Here is a 20,000-nt window from a genome sequence, read left to right as displayed (position 1 = left end):
TATATATATATATATATATAAATGCATCATTCTGTACTATATTAACTCTTTCAGTGACATGGATGAGAATTCTTGTCTTTTAAAAGTTATAAAAATAATGAATAATAAAATTCTCATCAAATATGTGTTTTTTTATGGAGGGTAGTTGACACCCTGGGCCATTGCTTTTCAAATAGTGGGGTGGGGTGGGCCCCCCTCCCCCCCCCCCCAAGTAAATGGTTTTGTCCAAGTAAATGGTTTTGTATTTTTCTTTGTTATTGTTTATTTTTCATTTAGTATATATATTTTAAACAGTAAAAATCCACTCAATGTTGGGATTAACATTGCTTTTACTCAAATTCCATTTAGTTTTTTTTTTTACGTTTTGAATATATTATATTTACATTTTTGATTATATTTCTTTCATTTGCAGTATGTTTTTGTATTTTATGTATGCTTTTTAATTCATCATGTTTTTTCATTTGTTTTTTTTTAACAATAGACAGAAGGTTTTTCTTTAAATAGTAAAACCCCGCCCCACATATGAATAAACATCTCAGATTTCCATCATGTAAATACCCTTCCAAAATTCAATTCCTTGTAGGTTTAACAAAAAATAACCACACTTTAATCGCGTTCAGCTAAAAGTCAAAATATTAATATATAATATTAATATAATATTTTTTCAAAATTAACGTCCATTTATCCATTTCCCCAATGCGTTTGCTGTATCTGGCCGGTATTAACATTTTCCCTCTGATGGAATCTACGAGATGAACAGAGTGTTTGATTGGCGTTGTTATCGTTTCATTTCGGTATGGAAATGCTGCAAAAGTACGTGACGGGTGATTACGTCAAAGACGTCGAATAATCGCAAAATCTGTCAACATTAAGACATCGGCAAGAGTACGACAAGCTAAAGCTCATTTCCTGTGCGAGTGATTAGGGCTCGGTGTGGAGGAAATCAGAGCCCCCCCCCCCCCCCCCCCCCCCCCCCCCCCAACGTCTTATCTCTCTTTGATGAATGGTCAGATAGGAAGTTGTTTTTTTTTTTCCTTTGCCGATCCAATATGTCGACCGGGGGCGCGGTAACACTTACCGGCGTTGAAAATTGCGCCGACCTGGAAGGAGAGCTCCGAGTCGTGCTCGGCCTCGCACGGGTACACCGCCTTGGCTTTCCTGCCCGGGACGCTGAAAAATGAGAGCAATCATGGGTGAGCTTGTTGCCTTTTTTTTTTTTTTTTTGGGGGGGGGGGGGGGGTGCAGGGTCCTTCGATGGAGACTTAAAAACTCATACGCGATTCTCTGTCAGCGTGAGGAGGAGGGATGAGCGTTCGACCGCACTTCCTGAACGGTGAAAATCATCACTTGCGACTGGAGATTGAAATCTGAATGGCAGGTAGAGAAACCCAACCCTTGCGCGGTATTTGGATTTTCTTGGGGTGGTTTTCATCCACGTCATTCTGGCAGTATTTTAGCTAGAAGATGACACACCCCTGGTAGGGTGATGATAAAGTGGTCGTGCCATGTTGAAATTTGTGATGTCAACTTCTGGGTGAAATTTCAGCTCTCTAGTGTCTTTTTTCAATGCTTTTTTTTCTTTGATGTGAAAGACCTGTGATGAAGGACTGGACAATAATCGAATTTGAATCGCGATCACGATATTGGTTGCGGCGACTAAGCTGATCATACATGTCAAAGAAAGCACTTTGTTGTGCGACCACCAGGGGGCAATGTTTCCCACATGTTTGCATGACAGAAGCCTCTCCTTTTCTCACCCTAATATAATATTTACCAGTGTAAAATGGCGTTGAGTTTTTCACCGGATTCCTAAGATTTACAGTGCGAGCTGTCAATTGAAACCCATTCAGAAAAATCCGATGGGTAAAAAATTGGAATAAATTTGGTTTGAAATGCCGAAAATGACATTTTGACTGCTAATTGATTCAAATTTTTTCGCCGGTTTTAAGTAGGATTAATCTTTTTTCATTGGTTTTCACTCAGCAAGTAGGTTAGCTGTGTTGCCCAGTGTGCCAAATTTTTGCCATGCCTTCGACTGAATTTGTTTGAATTATTATTCACTTTATTCATTTTAGTTTTGTGTAACTATCAAGGTTGCTGTACGTGTTTTGTTAATAGTCACATTTAAAATGCGCTGCACAGCTAAATTTTTTCTGGGTCAGTACGCCGATATGTGCCACTCAAGAATAATTTCCTACATATTCGCAGTGCCGCATTCACAAATTCACCAATTTGCATTTTTTCGTGCAAACTCCCTCACCTATCCTTGTTGCAAAACTCACCTAGTCTTGTTTTTTGTGCTCCTTCTGAAAGGCCCTAAGATGCCACAAGATGCCGCCAAAGCCCTGCCTAGTAGGAAAGTAGTACATCTGCGTCAAAGACTGAAGTTATACAATTTGCTGACTGAGTGATAAGCCTTGAATGTTGGGGAGGAGCTTGGTTTAGTCTGGGTTGTTACTGGAAATTCTCTTGATGAGATTGGATACATTATACTGCATTATGGATTATCATCATACATTATACTACATTATATCAAAGTGCTTCGTGATCACAGTCTGCTGTAAATTTGCAGTTAAAACTGAGACCAAGCCTATTCGTTTATGTCCACTGTTGTGTCCATTTTATTCAAAAGTTCAGGATGTCCTCAACCGAGCACACCAGGACTTCGTAGTTTTAGCTACAACAAGAAAAAAAAGATGTCGGATGTCCACTACCGTGGACAAAAATGCGTAGGCTGGCTCTTTGCAACAAATAATATCTGATTTATGTGTTCAAGTCCTGGTTTTGAATAAGGAAATAGAATCCCTCGTGACATTTTTTTTTTGAAATCTTTGAGCTGCTGTTGACGCGTTTACCCAAAACATCTGTAACTGCATCAATGAAATCCTGAAGTGGATTCACATTAAATCCCTTGAGTGGAAATTATGAAAAAAATAAAATAAAAAAAAAAAACCGGAGCTGGGAATTCTGAAAACAGACATAGAGGAAAGATTTCCTTTTCTGCCAAAGATTAAAAATAAATAACTCGTCTGTTTTGCCTGCCATCGCAAAGTGTTATCTCCAAGCCAGCAGCATTTCCAGGTAGGAGCCACGTGCTTCCAACACGGCACGCTCGATAAATATTTCATATTCTCTTCTCGCAGAGCCGCAACAACAACGCGCAATGAAGGATAAGGTGCGTAAAAAAAAAAAAATGGAATGCAACATGCTCACGGTCAGAGAGCTTTGCAAATTCAAATTTCCGATAAACATTTTCAGCATTTTTGGTTATAATGGACTGGCCTTTTTACCTTTCAATGGGCTTTTCTTTTTCAGGTGTGCAGACATGCTGGCCTTCTCCTAACCAGGAGGCTGCTGCCATGGAAGCTCTGCAGAAGGAAACGTGACATCTTAACACTTTTAATACACGTATAAATGTTGTTAGGCTTATGAGACATAAGGAAGTTATATGAGCCACCGTTGTTAAATCACTCGGCATTCGTAGCAACTGCGAGGAAGGGCAGAGACCCCGTTGTCATGGCAACAAGTGTAAACCTGTCACAGTGCCTATATGAGGCCAAGAAGAGTTAACTATGCGCAAGTTTGTTGTAAACAACATGTCGGCTGGCAACGACCGGGTGATTTTGGACTCTATTGATTTGACTCCGCCCACTTCCTGGGAATCGATGACCACATATAGGCATGCAGTGCCAAACGAATCTTACAGCAACTTGAGATGGTGCTTTACAACCTGGTGGCATTCTGTAACAAATTATAGAAATTCCTTTATTTTTTTTTTTTATGATACCATAAAAAAAATCAATGAGAAAAAGCACTAGGGCGCTAAACTTTGCAGATGATTAAAAGATGTAAAATTTCAAAATGCAATCATTCTGACATTTCTATGTGATTGCAGCCGGACGTGCGAGATTTTGTGTACAAAAATGATCAGAGTCCAAATTTTGGACCATATAAAAACATTCTAATTGAATTTTTTTAGATGCATTTTAAAAGCATTTATTTAACTGATTTTCCAGCGATTTTTGCAACATTTTGTTGAGCGGTGGTCAAGCTATGTTAGCAAACAGAAAATTCTTTGTTGACTTGTGTTTCACCTCAAGACAGTAGATGGCGGTAGAGACCAGTTAATAGATATGTCACTATATTTATTTCCCAGCTTTTCCAAGCTTCCTTTAATTAAACCAGCAAAACAAATCAATGGATTTAAATGCAGTCTTCTTCATATTTCACATATATTTGACCTCGTCAGAACCACAGCTACATTTTAAGATCGTTACATGTAGGGGAGGAGCTAAGTTTAGCCTGTGCAGTGTGAAACTTCTGAGTATCACGTTTGTTGTTTTTGCTCTGCTGAAATCAAACAACTGGGATAAAAACTTACTTTATTTACGCTTCATTTAAACTTTCTTGATTCACACTTAGTAAAATTAATCTGTGCTATTCATCCTGGTAGGTGAAATCGTGTTTTCCCGAGATCCAGCCTGATCATTTTTACCCACTGTTGTGTACATTTTGTCTCAGAAAAACAACAGTCAATTGCACCACTCAAACACATGAGACATCACTGGAACGGACAGGATATCCTCTGCCGTGCAAAGTAGGAAATAGTAGGGTAGCTCGAATGAGTCATGAGATGTAGACCAAAAAAAAAGCAAATGAATACGCCGGGTCTTAGGAACAACAACGAAAATCGGTCACGTCTGTCGTCATTTTGTCGCGAGACATCTGTCAGTCTTCTAAAGTTCCCGTCTCGCTCTGAAAAAGACAACTACGACTTAGTTATCGGCGAAACGTTAATACAAAGAGTCAGAAATCATACCACGGTTTATCGGTGAACCACTTCCTCCCCGATCTATGGCTTTACGTCACCCGCTGTCAGAACTGCCAATTCCTCGGGAAGTGAACGTACGGAAGCGGGCGGGGGGTCCGGGTAAATGCCCAAGTGGAGGCAAGGAGAGCAAGAGTAGAAGCCGGGCCTCCCTCTGCGTTCCATGCCTGCCCCAGGGCCAGCGCTAATACATCACATAATGGGCAAATTGCTGCCTAGCTGCCGCTCCCATAGAGACGCTAATCAAGGGAATTAGAGGGAATGGCCGGGGAGGGGGCTGGAGGTCGAAAGGATGCCGGGTTACCTTGTCGGCGGCGGAGGGGGAGAGAGGGCCGCAGCCAGGTGTTTGGATATTCCGCGTGCTTTTCTGCTTTCCGAGTCCGCAGCCTGTCCATACCCAGCGGTGGCCGCTCTGTTGGGACCCCGCTTGAGGGTGATTTATAGGTCTGCCGTGGCACAGGCCCACTGCGGGGCTCAGCTTGAACGGCATGGGGTGGGGGACGGAGCGCCGCCGTGCAGAAAATCCACTCATTAACCCGAGCCCTAACGCGACCGCCGTTTGCCCGGGTCGCAGCCGATACGGTGAGATAAGGGCAAAGTCACAGCCGATACGGTGAGATAAGGGCAAAGTCACCAATATTCATCCACGCCGTTCGATGTAGAGGACGATTAAAACCATCTAAATAAATCCACGCTCCCGCTAACACCTAGCGGACGCGTAGCTGCCCTAGAAACGCGTTAAATGCGGCGGAGGTAAAATGGATTCATCAGGAAAAATTGATGTCACAATTATAGCTAAGTCAAAGCGAGGGAAATCGCTCATCGCCGTTGCGCTGGCGGCAAAAAATAGCAACGAGCTTTGTCGGTGACTCATCTGTTGTTTCCCTCCATCAGCGAGCGAGCTAAGCTTCTTCTGAAAATACGATTAAATGCAAAAAGTCGGAACTTTGTGATCTGGGGAATCTTTAAACGTATATACAGGTAACGTTTGGTAGAGGTAGTAAAAACACTTGGTAGGAGACGAGCAGCAGATGATCTCCTGAACGAGTGACGATACATTTTAAGGACCATAATTATCCATAGAAACCATTGCAATAAATGATAGTTTCATTGTTTTTTTTTTGTTAGGATAACTTAACATTTTTTTCATGTAAAATTAGCTCAACAAAAGTTGATTTCCAAGTGATACTCTCCTTATTAAAACCGAAGTAATTATATAAGTTGTGGTGTGACGTGGAAAAACTGTCACGAGATGTGAATATAAACTGTATGGTGACATTTTCACTTTTCTACAGTTATTGTAACGTACAGTTACTGCTTACATGTTCCCACTCGTTTAAGGTGAAGGATCTGTATCAAATGAGAAATGCATACAGTTGTTCTACTGTGCAAACGTAGATATCTAAATAAGAGGCATAAAAAAACGGGTATCTGGTGTGTCTCAGTAGAGAAGGAAAAAAAAAAAAAGATATATCGGTTTGGACTAGCCATAATAGTCGTGTTTACAGTTCTAAATGACTGCGGTAGGTCTGAATGCTCACTGTATAAGATTCTGTTGGATCATGGACATGGTACAGTCCCGCGTTTGTTGGATTAGCAGCGTTCGAGAAATTCATCAGAAGACGTGAACCGCTGCTTCATGTTAGGGAGATAGAAAACCTGCCCTGAAGCAGCCGCGGCTTTTTCATCCCGGCGTGGAGTGCCGAGTAACAGGATGAGGAGGGTGATCAAGTGTCATTCCGCTAACGGGGAGGATAGGGGAAAAAAAAAAGGCAAGCGACGGGATTTCTGGTAGAAAGGGGGCAAAAGCGAGAAGCTGAGCTCATGGCGCCAAGCGCGATGCGTTTGGGTGGGCTGGGAATATAAGTTGTGAGCCACCATGTTATGAGTCACACAAGTCTTCCAGCCAATGGCATGTGGATGAATGACAGGCGTTGAGTCGAAAAGGAGGACAGAAGAAGAGTAAGGATGCCACTGTGAAAACGCTGGCAGTGAAACTGTGAAGCTAATAGCATCCAAAAAATGGCAGTGGGTATAGGAATCGATAAGATGAAATGGCAGTCCAAATCCAACTAATACTTCCATAAAATGGACATGGAAAATGTTCTTGCAAAGGAATCGAATCCCTCCAATTTGAACAAGTTTGGTGGAGAGCTGACAACGAACCTCTTTGGATGCAGCGGACCAGCCAACATAAGGTAAAAATATCAATCTTTAACCAGCCCGACACTGGGGAATATTACAAGATGTGATTCTTCTGAATGACAACCCAGAGCGGGTAATTGAGGAGACAAAGGCCAATCCACCCACCGGTTTCAAAGTTCTGGTATTCCTCCAAACCGCTTCACACCCCGGGAAGGACTCAAGAATCGAGTTGATGCTCTTCCAGTTTGAGAGGAGCCAAGTGAAGTGGCTTGGGCATCTAGTACAGATGCCTCCCAGGTGAGGTGGTCCGGGCATGTCCCGCCGGCAGGCCTCAAGACGACCCAGGACAAGCTGTGAGAGACTATTATCCCCCGGGAGGAGCTGGACGAAGCGGCTGGGGAGAGGAAGGTCTAGGCTTCCCTGAAGCTAAGGCCTGACCCTTAGCTGATGCTTCTACAGTATATGCTCATGATACCCAGCCAATTCATTTGTGTCCATTTCCAATCAATCAATCAAATTTTATTTGTATAGCCCTGAATCACCGAAGTCTCAAAGGGGTTTCACAGGTGAAAAGCGGTCATGTCAAGACTTCTTTTGAGACATCTTTTCGGTGTAAGGTACACAACAGCATCCCCTATCAAAGCTCCCAGAAGGGGAAGGAAAAACTCAAAAACCCCAAAGAATCAGAAACCTTCAGGTGGGAGGAGCCCCTTCCAGTCCCACAGGTTGAAGTGGATGCTGCATGTCCCAAAAAAAGACAAATACAGAAATTCGCCATTTTGTATCAGCAAGACAAAACACAATTGACCGATATGTCCACTACTGAGCACACCAGGACTTATTAGGGTAGCTCGAACGCATCTAACAGTATAGCCCGCAAAACACATAGACTCGTGTTTCAGGAGGTAGAAAAATTTCACTGCAGCACTAAGTTATCTTACTTTTCAGAGTCACCTTCATGTAGATAAGACATTTATGAGGGCAGCGGAACAGATTCCAGCAATTTTCCGGGATCAGGCCTGAGCTGACGCTCCGGCTTCCAGCACCTGGGGCGGTGCACAGCGCTAACAGACCCCCGCCATCTCGGTCGCGCTTCAGTTTACGAGCGAACAAAGCCGGGGTGACGCCCGGTGACATATGGCGGAAGTCTTCATAAAGGGACAGGGGCTGTGGCGAGGAGGGGGTAAACAAGATGAATATCGGGCCAATGTCAATACGATTTACACGGCTAACGCGCGGCCACCTGTCGTCCGAGCAAATAAGAGAGAAGATTGATGATCTCCTCCTAGCTTGCCTGCTTCCGTCCGTGTTTTCAACTCCAAAACACGTATTTCCAAAAGTAAGGGGCCAAAAAAAAACACAAGGCGGCCACAGATGGGCTAACTTTCGGAAAATGATTAGAGGATTGTGCAATCCTGGGCAAAATGCATTTTCTTTGGTCATTGGGCCTTTTTTTCTTCTTTTGGAAAGCAAAAAAAAACAAAAAAATCCTGATTGTTTGATGTCTCTAAAAGATGAAAATATTCACAATTGTAAAGACAAAAAATAAAAAGACAATTGAGCTCATGCATATTCAATTTAAATTTCCGTAAATTGGCGTTTCTTCTAATGTAAGATATATCTCGCAAAGACCCAACGCATTAGCTTGGTTTTCTAGCTTTTGATTCATCCAGGCTACACTACTAAGTCCTATTGTGCTTAGTCGAGGACATCCTAGCTCTTTTCTAATCATGCCACATGTGTTAGTTGGTATGCACTTAACCCTTGGGGGCTTGTGAAAAACGTAGTACACATGTTATTTTTCTTCCAAAAAATGCCACTGCTTTCAGCTGTCATCACAAAACCATTTATGAATATTTTACTTTCAACCACTTAAATTGCTCAGTGACATCAGACCTCATTTCATGTGACATAGAGCATTGAATATGTCAATAAGTCAGAATTTGTTTGTGCAAGCCCAGTTTTCGATGTGTCATAGGTTTTTTTTAAACTTAAAATGCTCAAAATATTCAGTGGCGTCAGACCAATCGATACATAGACGTAAATTTGCTGTCTTGCTGAGACGATAATGGACAAAAATAAATAGGTACGGGATATAAATCATTAGATGGAAAAATCAAAAACGTGTTCATTAAAATCAAAACATTCAGTGCCAAGAACGAGTTATGCCGTAAGTTTCTTCTGTTTAGTTTTGAATGTCCCTAATACTTCTGTTTTGTATTTTGGTTCCAAGAACGTGAACCGTACCATGACCTTAAAACCAAATTTTTGAAGTTTTGGCCTACTGCTACACCCTAGTGTCTCCTATGCAAAATGAGAGTACATGTATCGCATAAGAATAGCATAATAATATCTCGCGGAAGGACTCCTGCATATCTTGCGAGGCAGATGCGCAAGCGGAGAGGGGTCAAAATGAAAGAGGAAGCGCATAATCTCCCCCTCTGTCAGGAAGTGATGGGAGTCGGCGAAGGGTGAGCGAGAAAAAGATTTCAAGGTGAATTCATAGACATGACACAGCATTAGAAGGAGGATGTGAAGCGTGAAGCCACAATTCATCCGTCGCATCGACATTCCGGACGACATTCACGGGCCGGTGGCGTGGGCGAGGCGGGGGTGGGAATCGGCGGTAGTTCGGAGGGGCCGACTCACCTGGAGTTACTGCTGCCCGAGGAGAGGCTGACGGCGAGAGGCGAACGCTCGCTTCTCTCCGGCGGGTTCGTCTCGGAGGCGGAGGCCGACGAGGACTGCGACGAAACCGACTCGTTGCTGCCCATCGACGCCTCGTCTGTCGCGAGGTTGGGCGTGTCGCATGCTGATGAGATGCATAGGCGGGGGATACGTAAAAATAAGCGTCGGTGTCAAAAGTGACAGCAACACTGGGATTAATCATGAAACATCTCAGGAAAGTAAAAAAATAATTATGCGTTATTATGGCTATTGATAAAGAACGTGGGTAGTGAAGGAGTCCCCAATAGCCGGTCTGTGGCCCAGTACCGGTCCGAGGATCAACTGGTACCGGGCCACAAATAAATACCGTAATTCCACCCAAGACGCACGTTTTTTTCCAAAAACGGAGGCCAAAAGTATGCGTACGTTCTATTAATGGTAACAAAGATTTGATTGAACTGTCAATCACATAATACAATATTTACCGTAATGGGACAAGCGAGAAGTCAGTTGGCTGTTAGCAGCCAGTGCCTGTTGCAGCTCATGTTAGCTGAGGTTGCTATGGCATAATTTTCCAAAAAAGAAGCGAGCAAAATGAACCAACGTCCGAGTTTATCCCTGTTCGCCCACAGGGATATGACTAAAATGGAGAGAATCATGTTAAAGTTTAGATGTCTCCAGATTCAATTAAGAGCAGCAAGTGCTCCGGTTAGAGAACACGGAAAGGTATTCCATTTGACTCATTTATTAATTGTCATCTTTTGGCTTATAATCATAAACTTGGTGGAACACGGATGGTGCGCAACTTTGGGTATTTATGGCAAAATGAACTGGAGCTGTGTTTTGGAAAAAAAAGGAAAAACGTTACACAGGCACGGCGTTCACTGACTGCTCACAACGTGGGAAATATGAAACAAACTTAACCCACAGTAAATATATAACACGGACATTAACACAAGACAATATAAAGACCTTACAAAGATTAGATTTTCTCTGTTTTGCTGTAGTTGCCAAACTGTCGGTGAGTAGGAAACACGGTAACATAGAAAATAATAGAATTTCACCCTAAAATTAAGGGTGCATCCTCAACACCGGTGCATCTAATATTTAATAAATTGCGGTAATTATTCCCCTTTTATATATTGTCTGACTTGCAGTCAACTGAAAATGACATCACAGTTGTTGCTAGGGACTCAGGTAATGACCAATTACAGCTCACTTGTTTTTTGAGTATGGTCATGTGATGTCCGCAAGCTAATCCCTGATTGGTCCTTACTGATCTCTGAGCAACTGTGATGTCACGTGGAGGTCAGGGAATAAGAGTAAAGCTTTGGTGGTTATGAGCTCACTTTTGATTGGCTAACCAGAAACAAAACCACCAGCAGAAAAGTGATTAAAAATCCATTTTCTATTAAATGTTCCCACTAAACCAAAAATCCATGTTCGTTCTCCAATTGAATTAGCCGTGACATCACAACTGTATATTACAGTCCGGGAGATTTTTTTTTTTTGATGACCTGTAATCTGAGAGTGGGATTAGACTAAAGTGCTGGCGAAAACTGCGTCAATGGCCCGACAACAAACTGGGATTGACCTCAGCAACCTGTTTGTGACATAAACGTGACGTCCCGAGAGCCAACGGGGCGCATGAAGTCGGAGATATGGGACGCACGACACACACTCTGCTTTTATCGGCCGTAAATTTCCTTCCGACGGCCAACGGATGAAACAACGTCGTCTAAATCCATTATCAGTGGCCGCTTAAAAAGCTTAAAACGGATTACAAGCGCCAGCCCAGATATTAAAATTCGCCTATTTGAAGATTTAGACTGGTCCAGTCCATTTTAATGATTGCAAAAAAAATCAGGAATCCAAAAAAAGAGATGAGGTGGTTTCATGTATAAGATCAAAAATGTTTGAATTAACCAAGAGACTAGAAAGCGCCTGCAGTTTGGTCATTAATGCAGCTTTTGAAAACAGCAACCTGTCAGCAAAACTGAGCGTACAGTACATCTTCCACAGTATTCCATAAGGTTGCCGTGTCAATAATGGATGGGATCAAGTCAGTGTCCGTATTGCAGCAAATCTCAAGCCCAGTTATGGAAGAGAACTTTCAACATGAGCACGTATCATCAAAATATTGAAGCATATAGGGGGCTGTCACTATCATTTTTTTTTAAAATCCTACTTATTCCTTCAAACATTTGAGTAATCTTTTTTTTGTTGGGCAAGTTACTTGGAAACTGTGATGCATTATTTATTACTTATTACTGTGATTCCAATGTAATTAGTTCCATTATAATATTACAGTGGACCCCCAGTTTACGACGTCCTTGGTTTACGTGTTTTTCACCTTATGACGTGGACTGCAACGTTTGTTTTTTTTTTGTCCCCTCTTTACGCCATTTTTCATCTCAAACATGGAGGTAATTAGTTCCATTATAATATTACAGTGGACCCCCAGTTTACGACGTTCTTGGTTTATGTTTTTTTCACCTTACGAAGTGGACCGCAACGTTTTTTTTTTTTGTCCCCTTTTTACGCCATTTTTCACCTCAAACATGGCGGTAATTAGTTTCATTATAATATTACAGTGGACCCCCGGTTTACGACGTCCTTGGTTTACGTTTTTTTTCACCTTACAACGCGCAGCGCAACGATTGTTTTTTTTTTTTGGTACTTGGCTGAAAAAAAAAATTCACAGGGGTGTACATCACTGAAAAAGATTTTAAACCACTGAATTAAAGTGTCCAAATATCCCCCAAAATCAACTATCCACAGACAGTAGTTACGTCCTGATTGCAGTGATCAAAACTGGATCAATTTCACCATTGACACCAAGTCTAAACATGTTTCGTTTTGCCCCCATGCCTCTTTGACAACCACTGGTATTGTACAGGCCATGGTCTCAGGACATGACTAGCCGAGCAAATATCCTCTAACCACATTTTTCTTGTCTGATTTGAATTAAAATAAATACATTTGCTCTCATCCAGAAAAAATTACATCCAGATACGAAGACCATTAATATGCCTCTGGCATTATGTAGTCACACACACTACTGTTTGTCACACGTGGCGATCCTCGAAAAAAACAACCGTTGTGATTGGTGCGCTGGACCGTCTGCGATCGTTCAAATCTTCGACGCGCAGATACGCAGTAGATAAAGACGATGAGACGGGTGAGCAAATCCTACCGTTCTGAATGTCCATAACTTGTGGGTTGTAGACAGCCAGCGGACGGCTCTGTCGATTTTGTTTCTTGGACTGCCTCGTGGGTGCGGAGAGGACCGGAGCAGCGGGTGAAAGAGGGCACGACTCGGGAGCGTCAGTAAAGATCTGAATACACAATGCAAAAAATGAGCACATGTCGCCGGCGAGGGTCTATCCATCAGTACAGAAGTTTTATGCATTATGCATGTTTGTTGTCAAAAGATTTAATGAAAAATGCACCGATGAAACGGAGAACTTTTTTTTTCGCGTACGCATCATTTCAGTCTCACATTTTTTCACCATGTTGTTGACTATTGCAATGGTCAGAGTGGCACTAAAAATGCCTAACAAAAAAAAAAAAACAACTTTAAAAAGTTGCATATTTTATTGAGTGAAATGTGTATTGATTTCTGCAGCTCAGTCATAATGTAGGATAGCATAGCATTGTTCACAGAAAAATCAATAAAATCACCGCCTAAACCAGTGGTTCACAAAAGGGGGTACGAGTCCCCCCCGAGGGTACTTGAAGGAACTCCACGGAATACTTTAGATTTAAAATAAATAGTTATTGAAGTAATGAAATGTTTCAGGAAAAATTAAGTTCATAAAACAAATTTTATGTTCATTAGGTTATTAGATTTCATTATTATAAAATCCCAGATTCTCCCCAGATTCTCTCCAATGGTTCGACCCAACTTTCGGTGCCAAGCGTTATCGGAAAAGAAAACCTCTAGAGGGCCACGATATTTAGCATTTTCACTCGTATTTCAAGGCCGACAGCATATTGTGTGCTGTGTCTATGTAAATATGGCTGCTGCCATTGAAAAATTGACTTCCATTCTTCAGTTACACTTGCATGTAGGTAACAGCTGTGTTATAAGTGTGGAAATACTGCCATCCTATGGTGACGGTTATCACTACAGGATTCCAATCAGCTGAGAATGATGTGATCGGGCCCAATCATCGGAAATCTCTAAAGAAAACAATTGCTAACACTGGCCAAGAGGATACTAAACAGGCCCAACTCAAGGTGGGCCCGTGAGGAGAATATGGTCAGAAGGTACCAAATTTAAGCGCCACGGTACACAATTTGCAAGCACATGACGCGAAATCTGTATTTTTTCTGACTTTTACTAACGTTGCTGTCCTAAGCAATCGTTTTTGAATAATTCATGAAATCTCCAAGCATAAATGCAGGAGGTGCATATCTATCGTAACGCGCAATTTCATGATGATCCCCGGAGCCGAGAGACATCCTGGTTGAAAAATAGAGCCCCCCCCCCCCCCCCCCCCCCCCCCCCCCCCCCCAGCCTACCCCTCCACCCCAATGCAACTGAAGTAAGTTTCCTCTTTAGGGAAACTGGCCCTGATCTCTGATAGAATAAAACAATCAGGTTCCGGACGCAAGGAGGGTTTGTCCCGAGCTGTGTTTACATAGACTTCAGAAGTGCAGTTGAAAGAGAATAGGTGCGCTGAGGAGAGAGGAAGCCTCAGCAACAGAGCTTGCGAGAGGATCACAGAGTTGAGGAGGATGGCGGCGCGAGGAGGATGGGAGGGAGGGGAGAAAGTGGCGGAGAAAACGCGAGCGCGAACAGGCGAGGCAGACGCACGGGGGGATGGCATGAGAGAGAAAGTTTGTTGGAGCAAGGCAGACAGGAAGAGGGAGAGTGAGAGAGGGAGAAAAAAAAAAGTGTGAAATCTGATATGGCTGAGACTTTGGGCTGCCTCTCTCTGGGCAGATGGAGGTGAATGTAAAACGCGGCTGCTCTGCTATCGCGGGGTATTGACAGTCTGAAGTTGGACTCTGGCTGTGTGGAAAGATTCTGTCTGTCTCGCGGTTGGTCGGTCCAAACTTCCGCGCTCCACCTCGCAAAAGGCCATCGCCGCGTTCGAAGCAGAGTGGGCACGGCACGGCGTCATCGATTGTAGATTAGGAGACTTCTGTTACTCCATGGCAAATCAACAAGATGACAGACAGGCTTGACACTGGCTACCAATCAGATGTACTGTAGAATGGCTTACGTTTTTTTTCACGTTACGAAGTGGAACACTAAATTTTTTCGTCCCCTCTTTACGGCATTTTCCCCGCTTTACGGTATCGACAACTGTCATGACTCGTGGGCTTGGCTGTGTTTATGTTGTTTTGCCTCCCTCTTCAGGCGTTTTTAGGTTATTGCTCTGATTTTCTGTTCGCGGCAAACTGCCTGCGCTGCAATGCTGGTCCGCCATTGGTCGGCATCACGGTGTCACTAAGATGCCAATGTGCTAAAGACTTGATCTTGTGTGCATTTTAGAGTTTAATTCGAACTTAAGTTATTTAGCCATGGGTCCCAAGGTTGCTAATGATGTAGGGAGAAGTATTGTTAATATTTTAAAAGACGAAAATTCTCATCCATGGCACTGAAAGAGTTACCATACATACTAGTATCGGCCTGGAAATAAATACTAATCCTACATATTAACCTCTAAAAGAAATAGTAATAATCAAAAAATATGGTTGTACATTTTGTTTAAAAAATGCAATTTTGCTCTCGATTTCCTCATTACCGCAACATTCCTCACAATGAGGACAGCAAACTGGTACTTTGTGTTTATTTTTCTAATAGCAGAATTGTGAGCAGGCTGGTTTCTCCTTATGTATTTCCTTTAATGAGGCCAGAGGAAAAAGAGAGCAAAAAAAAAAAGAAAAGAAAAACCCTGACACACACACAAGACTAAAAGCTCTTAGTTGGCATAACGTCAGATCTAAGCGCGGCTCCAAACAGATTAGAAAACTAATCTCAAACCTTTCCTCCTCCCTCCTTTGAGGTTCCACACTGAGTAACAATGCTCCGAGAGATTAGGCCATCAGATGAACACGTACCCATATTACAAGTCTAAATCAGTGTTCGATATCTGGGATTCCGATTGACGTTTATGGCTCCCAAGCGCGGGATAAAATCACCCTTAAGGGTGAGCTTCGATGCTTGCTTTTCATTTTTTTCTTCATTAAGTCTTGAGCTGGCTAGCAGGCTAGCTGTCTCGTAGGTGACAAGACGAAAGATTCTCCATACGAGGAAAATTAGCGATAAATTGAGTCATAAACATGTAAGGAAGTGACAATTAGAAGAACACTTGCGTCATATTTCAGCTGAAATTTCCAGCATATGATTAAAACATGGAAAATTTCAAAATGCAAAGACTCTGACATTGCTATGTGATTGCAGCTGGACATGCGAGATTTTGTGTACAAAAGTAATTATCGTCCAAATTTTGGACCATATAAAACCATTATAATTACAATTTTTGAGATGCATTTTAATAGGATTTATGACATTGATTTTAATGCGATTTTTGCAACATTGAGCGGCGCTCAAACTATGTCAGCAAACAGAAAATTCTTTGTTGACTTGTGTTTCACCTCAAGACAGTAGATGGCGGTAGAGACCAGTTAATGGCTTTGTCTTAAAAGTCTCATCATCATTTATTTTGTTCTCAACATAACAACCGGCTATGGAATTATTTACAGAATGGAAACAAATATTTTTAAGGTATTCTATAATAAATTAAAATATGTGTTACGTGGTTGAAAAAAGTGTGAGGGAGGGGTGAAGCTAGCAAAGTGCTTTGAAAATAAAGTTAAGTTGAGCTGACTTAATCTGGGTTTGGAAGATGTCAAATATGATAAACGGGGCTTCGCTGTACTCAAAATTTGGGGCACAGTGTGTGCACTTCTCGGCAAATAAAGATTGTCAAAAAAAAAAAAGAAAGAAAAATAAAATGAAATGTTGTGTGGAATATGAAGTTGTCATTCTTCCGATAATGAAGCACCCTTGAGATTTCTTACCTTCTCTTGGTGCTCAATGAGGATCTCCACCACGATATTTTGGAACTTGAGGTCCATGATGGCGGCCACCGTGTCCTCTTGGGGCCTCATCAGCGTTGGGCCAAACACCACGCCCAGATTGGCCACAGTCATCAGATTCTGCTTGCTGTGGGCAGCCACGCTGTAGAATTTCAAAACAGTGCATTTAAAAGATATGAACATTTTGTTTGTATCTCATTATTTCGTATTGTGGCTTGGAAAGTATGAAAAAAACAAAGAAAACATGAAATTTGATGGAAATGTCAATCAATACAGAACAGAAAAACTTTTTAAGAACCCATGTTTGAAATTGGCGCATTCAATGCCATTGACGGTTATAGACGTCATAGTAGTAGTGGTTAATAGCTGAAAGTGGCCACATTTTTTGGAAGTAGATATTTGGGAGAAATAATTCATTCCTTAATAATCAAGTGAAGTCGGAGTATCCTAGACAGAGCAGATATTTCATTGTTTTTTTTTTATATGCCTATGACGTACGTTGATAAAGTTTGATGGTCATTTTAATGATTCAAAAAAGGAGTAAAACTAAGGGGAACAAATACGTAACGTCTTGATTGAGATGTCAAATTATAACTCTGTTCTTGAAAAAAAACAAAAAACATTGCAGCGGTTGAAGCTTTTTTTATTTATTTTTATTTTCAGTGACGCCAATTATAAGGAAAATAAATTTGAACATTCAATGGAGTGCTCACAACATTTGGTCCAATAAGCTAGTTCTAAACTTTGAACAGCGCATTTTATGGACCATAAGCAGAAACTTTTTTCTAATGATTTGAGCCCTGTGGCTTATAGTCCAGTATGGCCTGTCTGCAGGTTTATATATATATATATATATATATATATATATATATATATATATATATATATATATATATATATATATATATATATATATATATATATATACACAAACACACACATATATATACATATATATATATATATATATATACACATTATATATATATATATATATATATATATATATATATATATATATGTACACACACACACATATACATATATATATATATATATATATATATATATATATATATATATATATATATTTGTGTAAATTACAGCAGGTGAAATGTTTTTATGTTCTATATACTGCATAAATTTCCAATGTTTCGACCTGCGGCTTATACGCAGGTGCGTCTTATAGTCCGAAAAATACAGCATAATAAATCCATTAAGTTTAACAATAGCATTCATTCATAAAGCGCAAAATAAAAGAAAAAAAAGTGAACTAGTCGAACATTAGAATGGAGCATTTTAGTTATTATGGAATGGAAAACTGTTGGAAAAGCTACATTTTGTAGACTTTTTTTTTCAGACAGGTGAAGGGATTTCACAGTCAAATTGTGCTGCAGTGCGGCGCATCTGGAGGGGAAACTGCTTCTTAAATAGCACCCGATGATTCCTTTGAAGACAAATACGCCGGTGACAACTCGCATTTATAACATCTCTGAAACCATTTCAGATAGGAGTGTGAAATTCTGGCTTTGCTTCTTTTCCCCTGCAGGACATGCACACACGCCAACTTCAGGAAAGAAAGAAAAAAAAAAATTATATATAAATTCAGAGTCTCACCAGTCTGGAGAATTTCACGCCGGATAATCCAAATTCAATTTCAATAGCACTGCCTTTTTTATTTTTTTTTTTTCCTCCAACAAGAGCCTGATCCCGCAGTGGGATTCTATGAAATAAGATCCAGCAGACTTTCGCCGCCTCGGGGAGGAGTGGGATTATTTACTTATCCTCAATTTGCTCATATTAAGTTTATAAAAAGCTTGCAGTGGTAAAACCTTGTAATGTTTGTTAATGGTATTTCTTGCTGATCTAATCTTGCTGATAAAGAGTGATTGCTGATCACCCAGGGTACTAGAGGGAGTGGCGATAAAAAAAAAAAAAAAAAAAAAAAATCACCAGCATCACTAGTATTAGCGGTTATAGTTCAGTTTAGACACCGTTGCCGTTTAACATACAAATATGAATATATTTGGACGCCTAATGAATATTACATACCGTATTTTTTGGAGTACAACCCGCACATTTTTTTCTCATGATTTGAGCACAGCAGTTCATAGTCCAGGAGGATTTTCACTCACCTTACAAGGCCAACAGGATATCGTTTGCTCTATGTAAATATGTGTGCTGCCATATGAAAGATTGACTTCCATTCTTCAGTTAGAATTGATGTAGGTAATAGCTGTGTTGTAAGTGTGGAATAGGCGGAACCATTCTGAAAAGGGGAAGACTGTGCTTTTAGAATAGAATAGAGGGTCTTTTTTCTTATTGTAGAGGGGTACAAGGAAATAAATATTGCAGCCTACCGGATAAAATATTTTTTTATGAATTTACAGTACATTTCACTGAAATGTTCAAATCATTTAATAGTTATTTGCAAAGGATATTTGCATGAATGATACTATAAGGCACACCTAAACGCCTTCATTTTTTTGATAAAAGTTGATGGTGCGCCTTATAATCTTTTATCTTTTATATAGATCAATATTGGGATTGGTAGATGGGGAATGAAGTGATAAAGTAAGCTTTAGCTGTTTCTTTTGTGTTTACAGTTGAACAAGGTTGCTCATAATGACATTGAGTTATTATTGAGTTGTTATTTGAGTTATTAATGTTATTACTTTGAGTATTACTATATTGTGATTGAAAAAGTTTTAAAATGTCATTAATTGAGGGTGCGCCTTATAATCCGGCGCGCCTTATATATGGAAAGTTTTCAAATATGTCATTAACTGAGGGTGCGCCTTATAATCCGGTGCGCCTTATAGTGCGGAAATTACGGTGCTTAAAAATCTCATGCACCCATTGGAGTGCCTTCATTTTCCCTCATTTGAGATGCACTGCTCTAGCGCTTAGCTTGAGAAACACATCACCAAACCAGGGAGAAAAAAAGGGTAAGGTGTGATGGTCGCTAGCTACCTGAGCTCTTAGTCGCTGTGACGTCACTTTTAGTAGACAGCAAGTGGCAGCACCAGACAAAATGCAATTTGAAGAAATCTTTTCACAACTTTCCCTGATATTCAGCTCCATTAACAGATGCCCCCCCCCCAGCTCCCACCCCCCCGAAGCAAATCACCAACCCTCTGGCGGTTATTTGTTAAAATACACGAAAAGGCGAAATAAAACACGCTAACGCGCGAGGCTGCTGGCGGCATCGGTGGCGAAGAAAGAGATGGAGTGACAGCAGGGAAGGGGGAGTGAAGACTGAAGAGTGGGAGTGAGGGAGAAGGAAGAAGAAGAAGAAGCATGT

The 20,000-nt window shown here is 41.1% G+C and overlaps 1 protein-coding gene across 2 annotated transcripts in view; it reads right to left on the bottom strand.

Annotated features, from left to right (window-relative positions):
- arhgap10 (Rho GTPase activating protein 10) overlaps window positions 1-20,000 on the bottom strand; it is a 53,320-nt gene that overhangs the window by 1,184 nt on the left and 32,136 nt on the right. Inside the window, exons 18-22 of one of the 2 annotated variants that reach the window (XM_088420370.1) lie at window positions 16,679-16,838; window positions 12,837-12,978; window positions 9,623-9,785; window positions 3,291-3,368; window positions 1,079-1,170 (exon numbers count right to left, since the gene is read on the bottom strand). In XM_088420370.1, coding sequence (XP_088276496.1) covers window positions 1,079-1,170; window positions 3,291-3,368; window positions 9,623-9,785; window positions 12,837-12,978; window positions 16,679-16,838 — 635 coding nt within the window. Of the gene's footprint in view, window positions 1-1,078; window positions 1,171-2,267; window positions 2,350-3,290; window positions 3,369-9,622; window positions 9,786-12,836; window positions 12,979-16,678; window positions 16,839-20,000 lie in introns of those variants that run through there. The other variant, XM_088420372.1, reaches the window with a different exon arrangement.

This window comes from Hippichthys cyanospilos, chromosome 7, assembly GCF_059441005.1.
Source record: "Hippichthys cyanospilos isolate Australia breed blue-spotted pipefish chromosome 7, RoL_Hcya_1.0, whole genome shotgun sequence".
Classification (NCBI taxonomy): Eukaryota; Metazoa; Chordata; class Actinopteri; order Syngnathiformes; family Syngnathidae; genus Hippichthys; species Hippichthys cyanospilos.
Note: the sequence above shows the minus strand (reverse complement) of the source record. Positions and strands in the feature narration are given on the sequence as shown.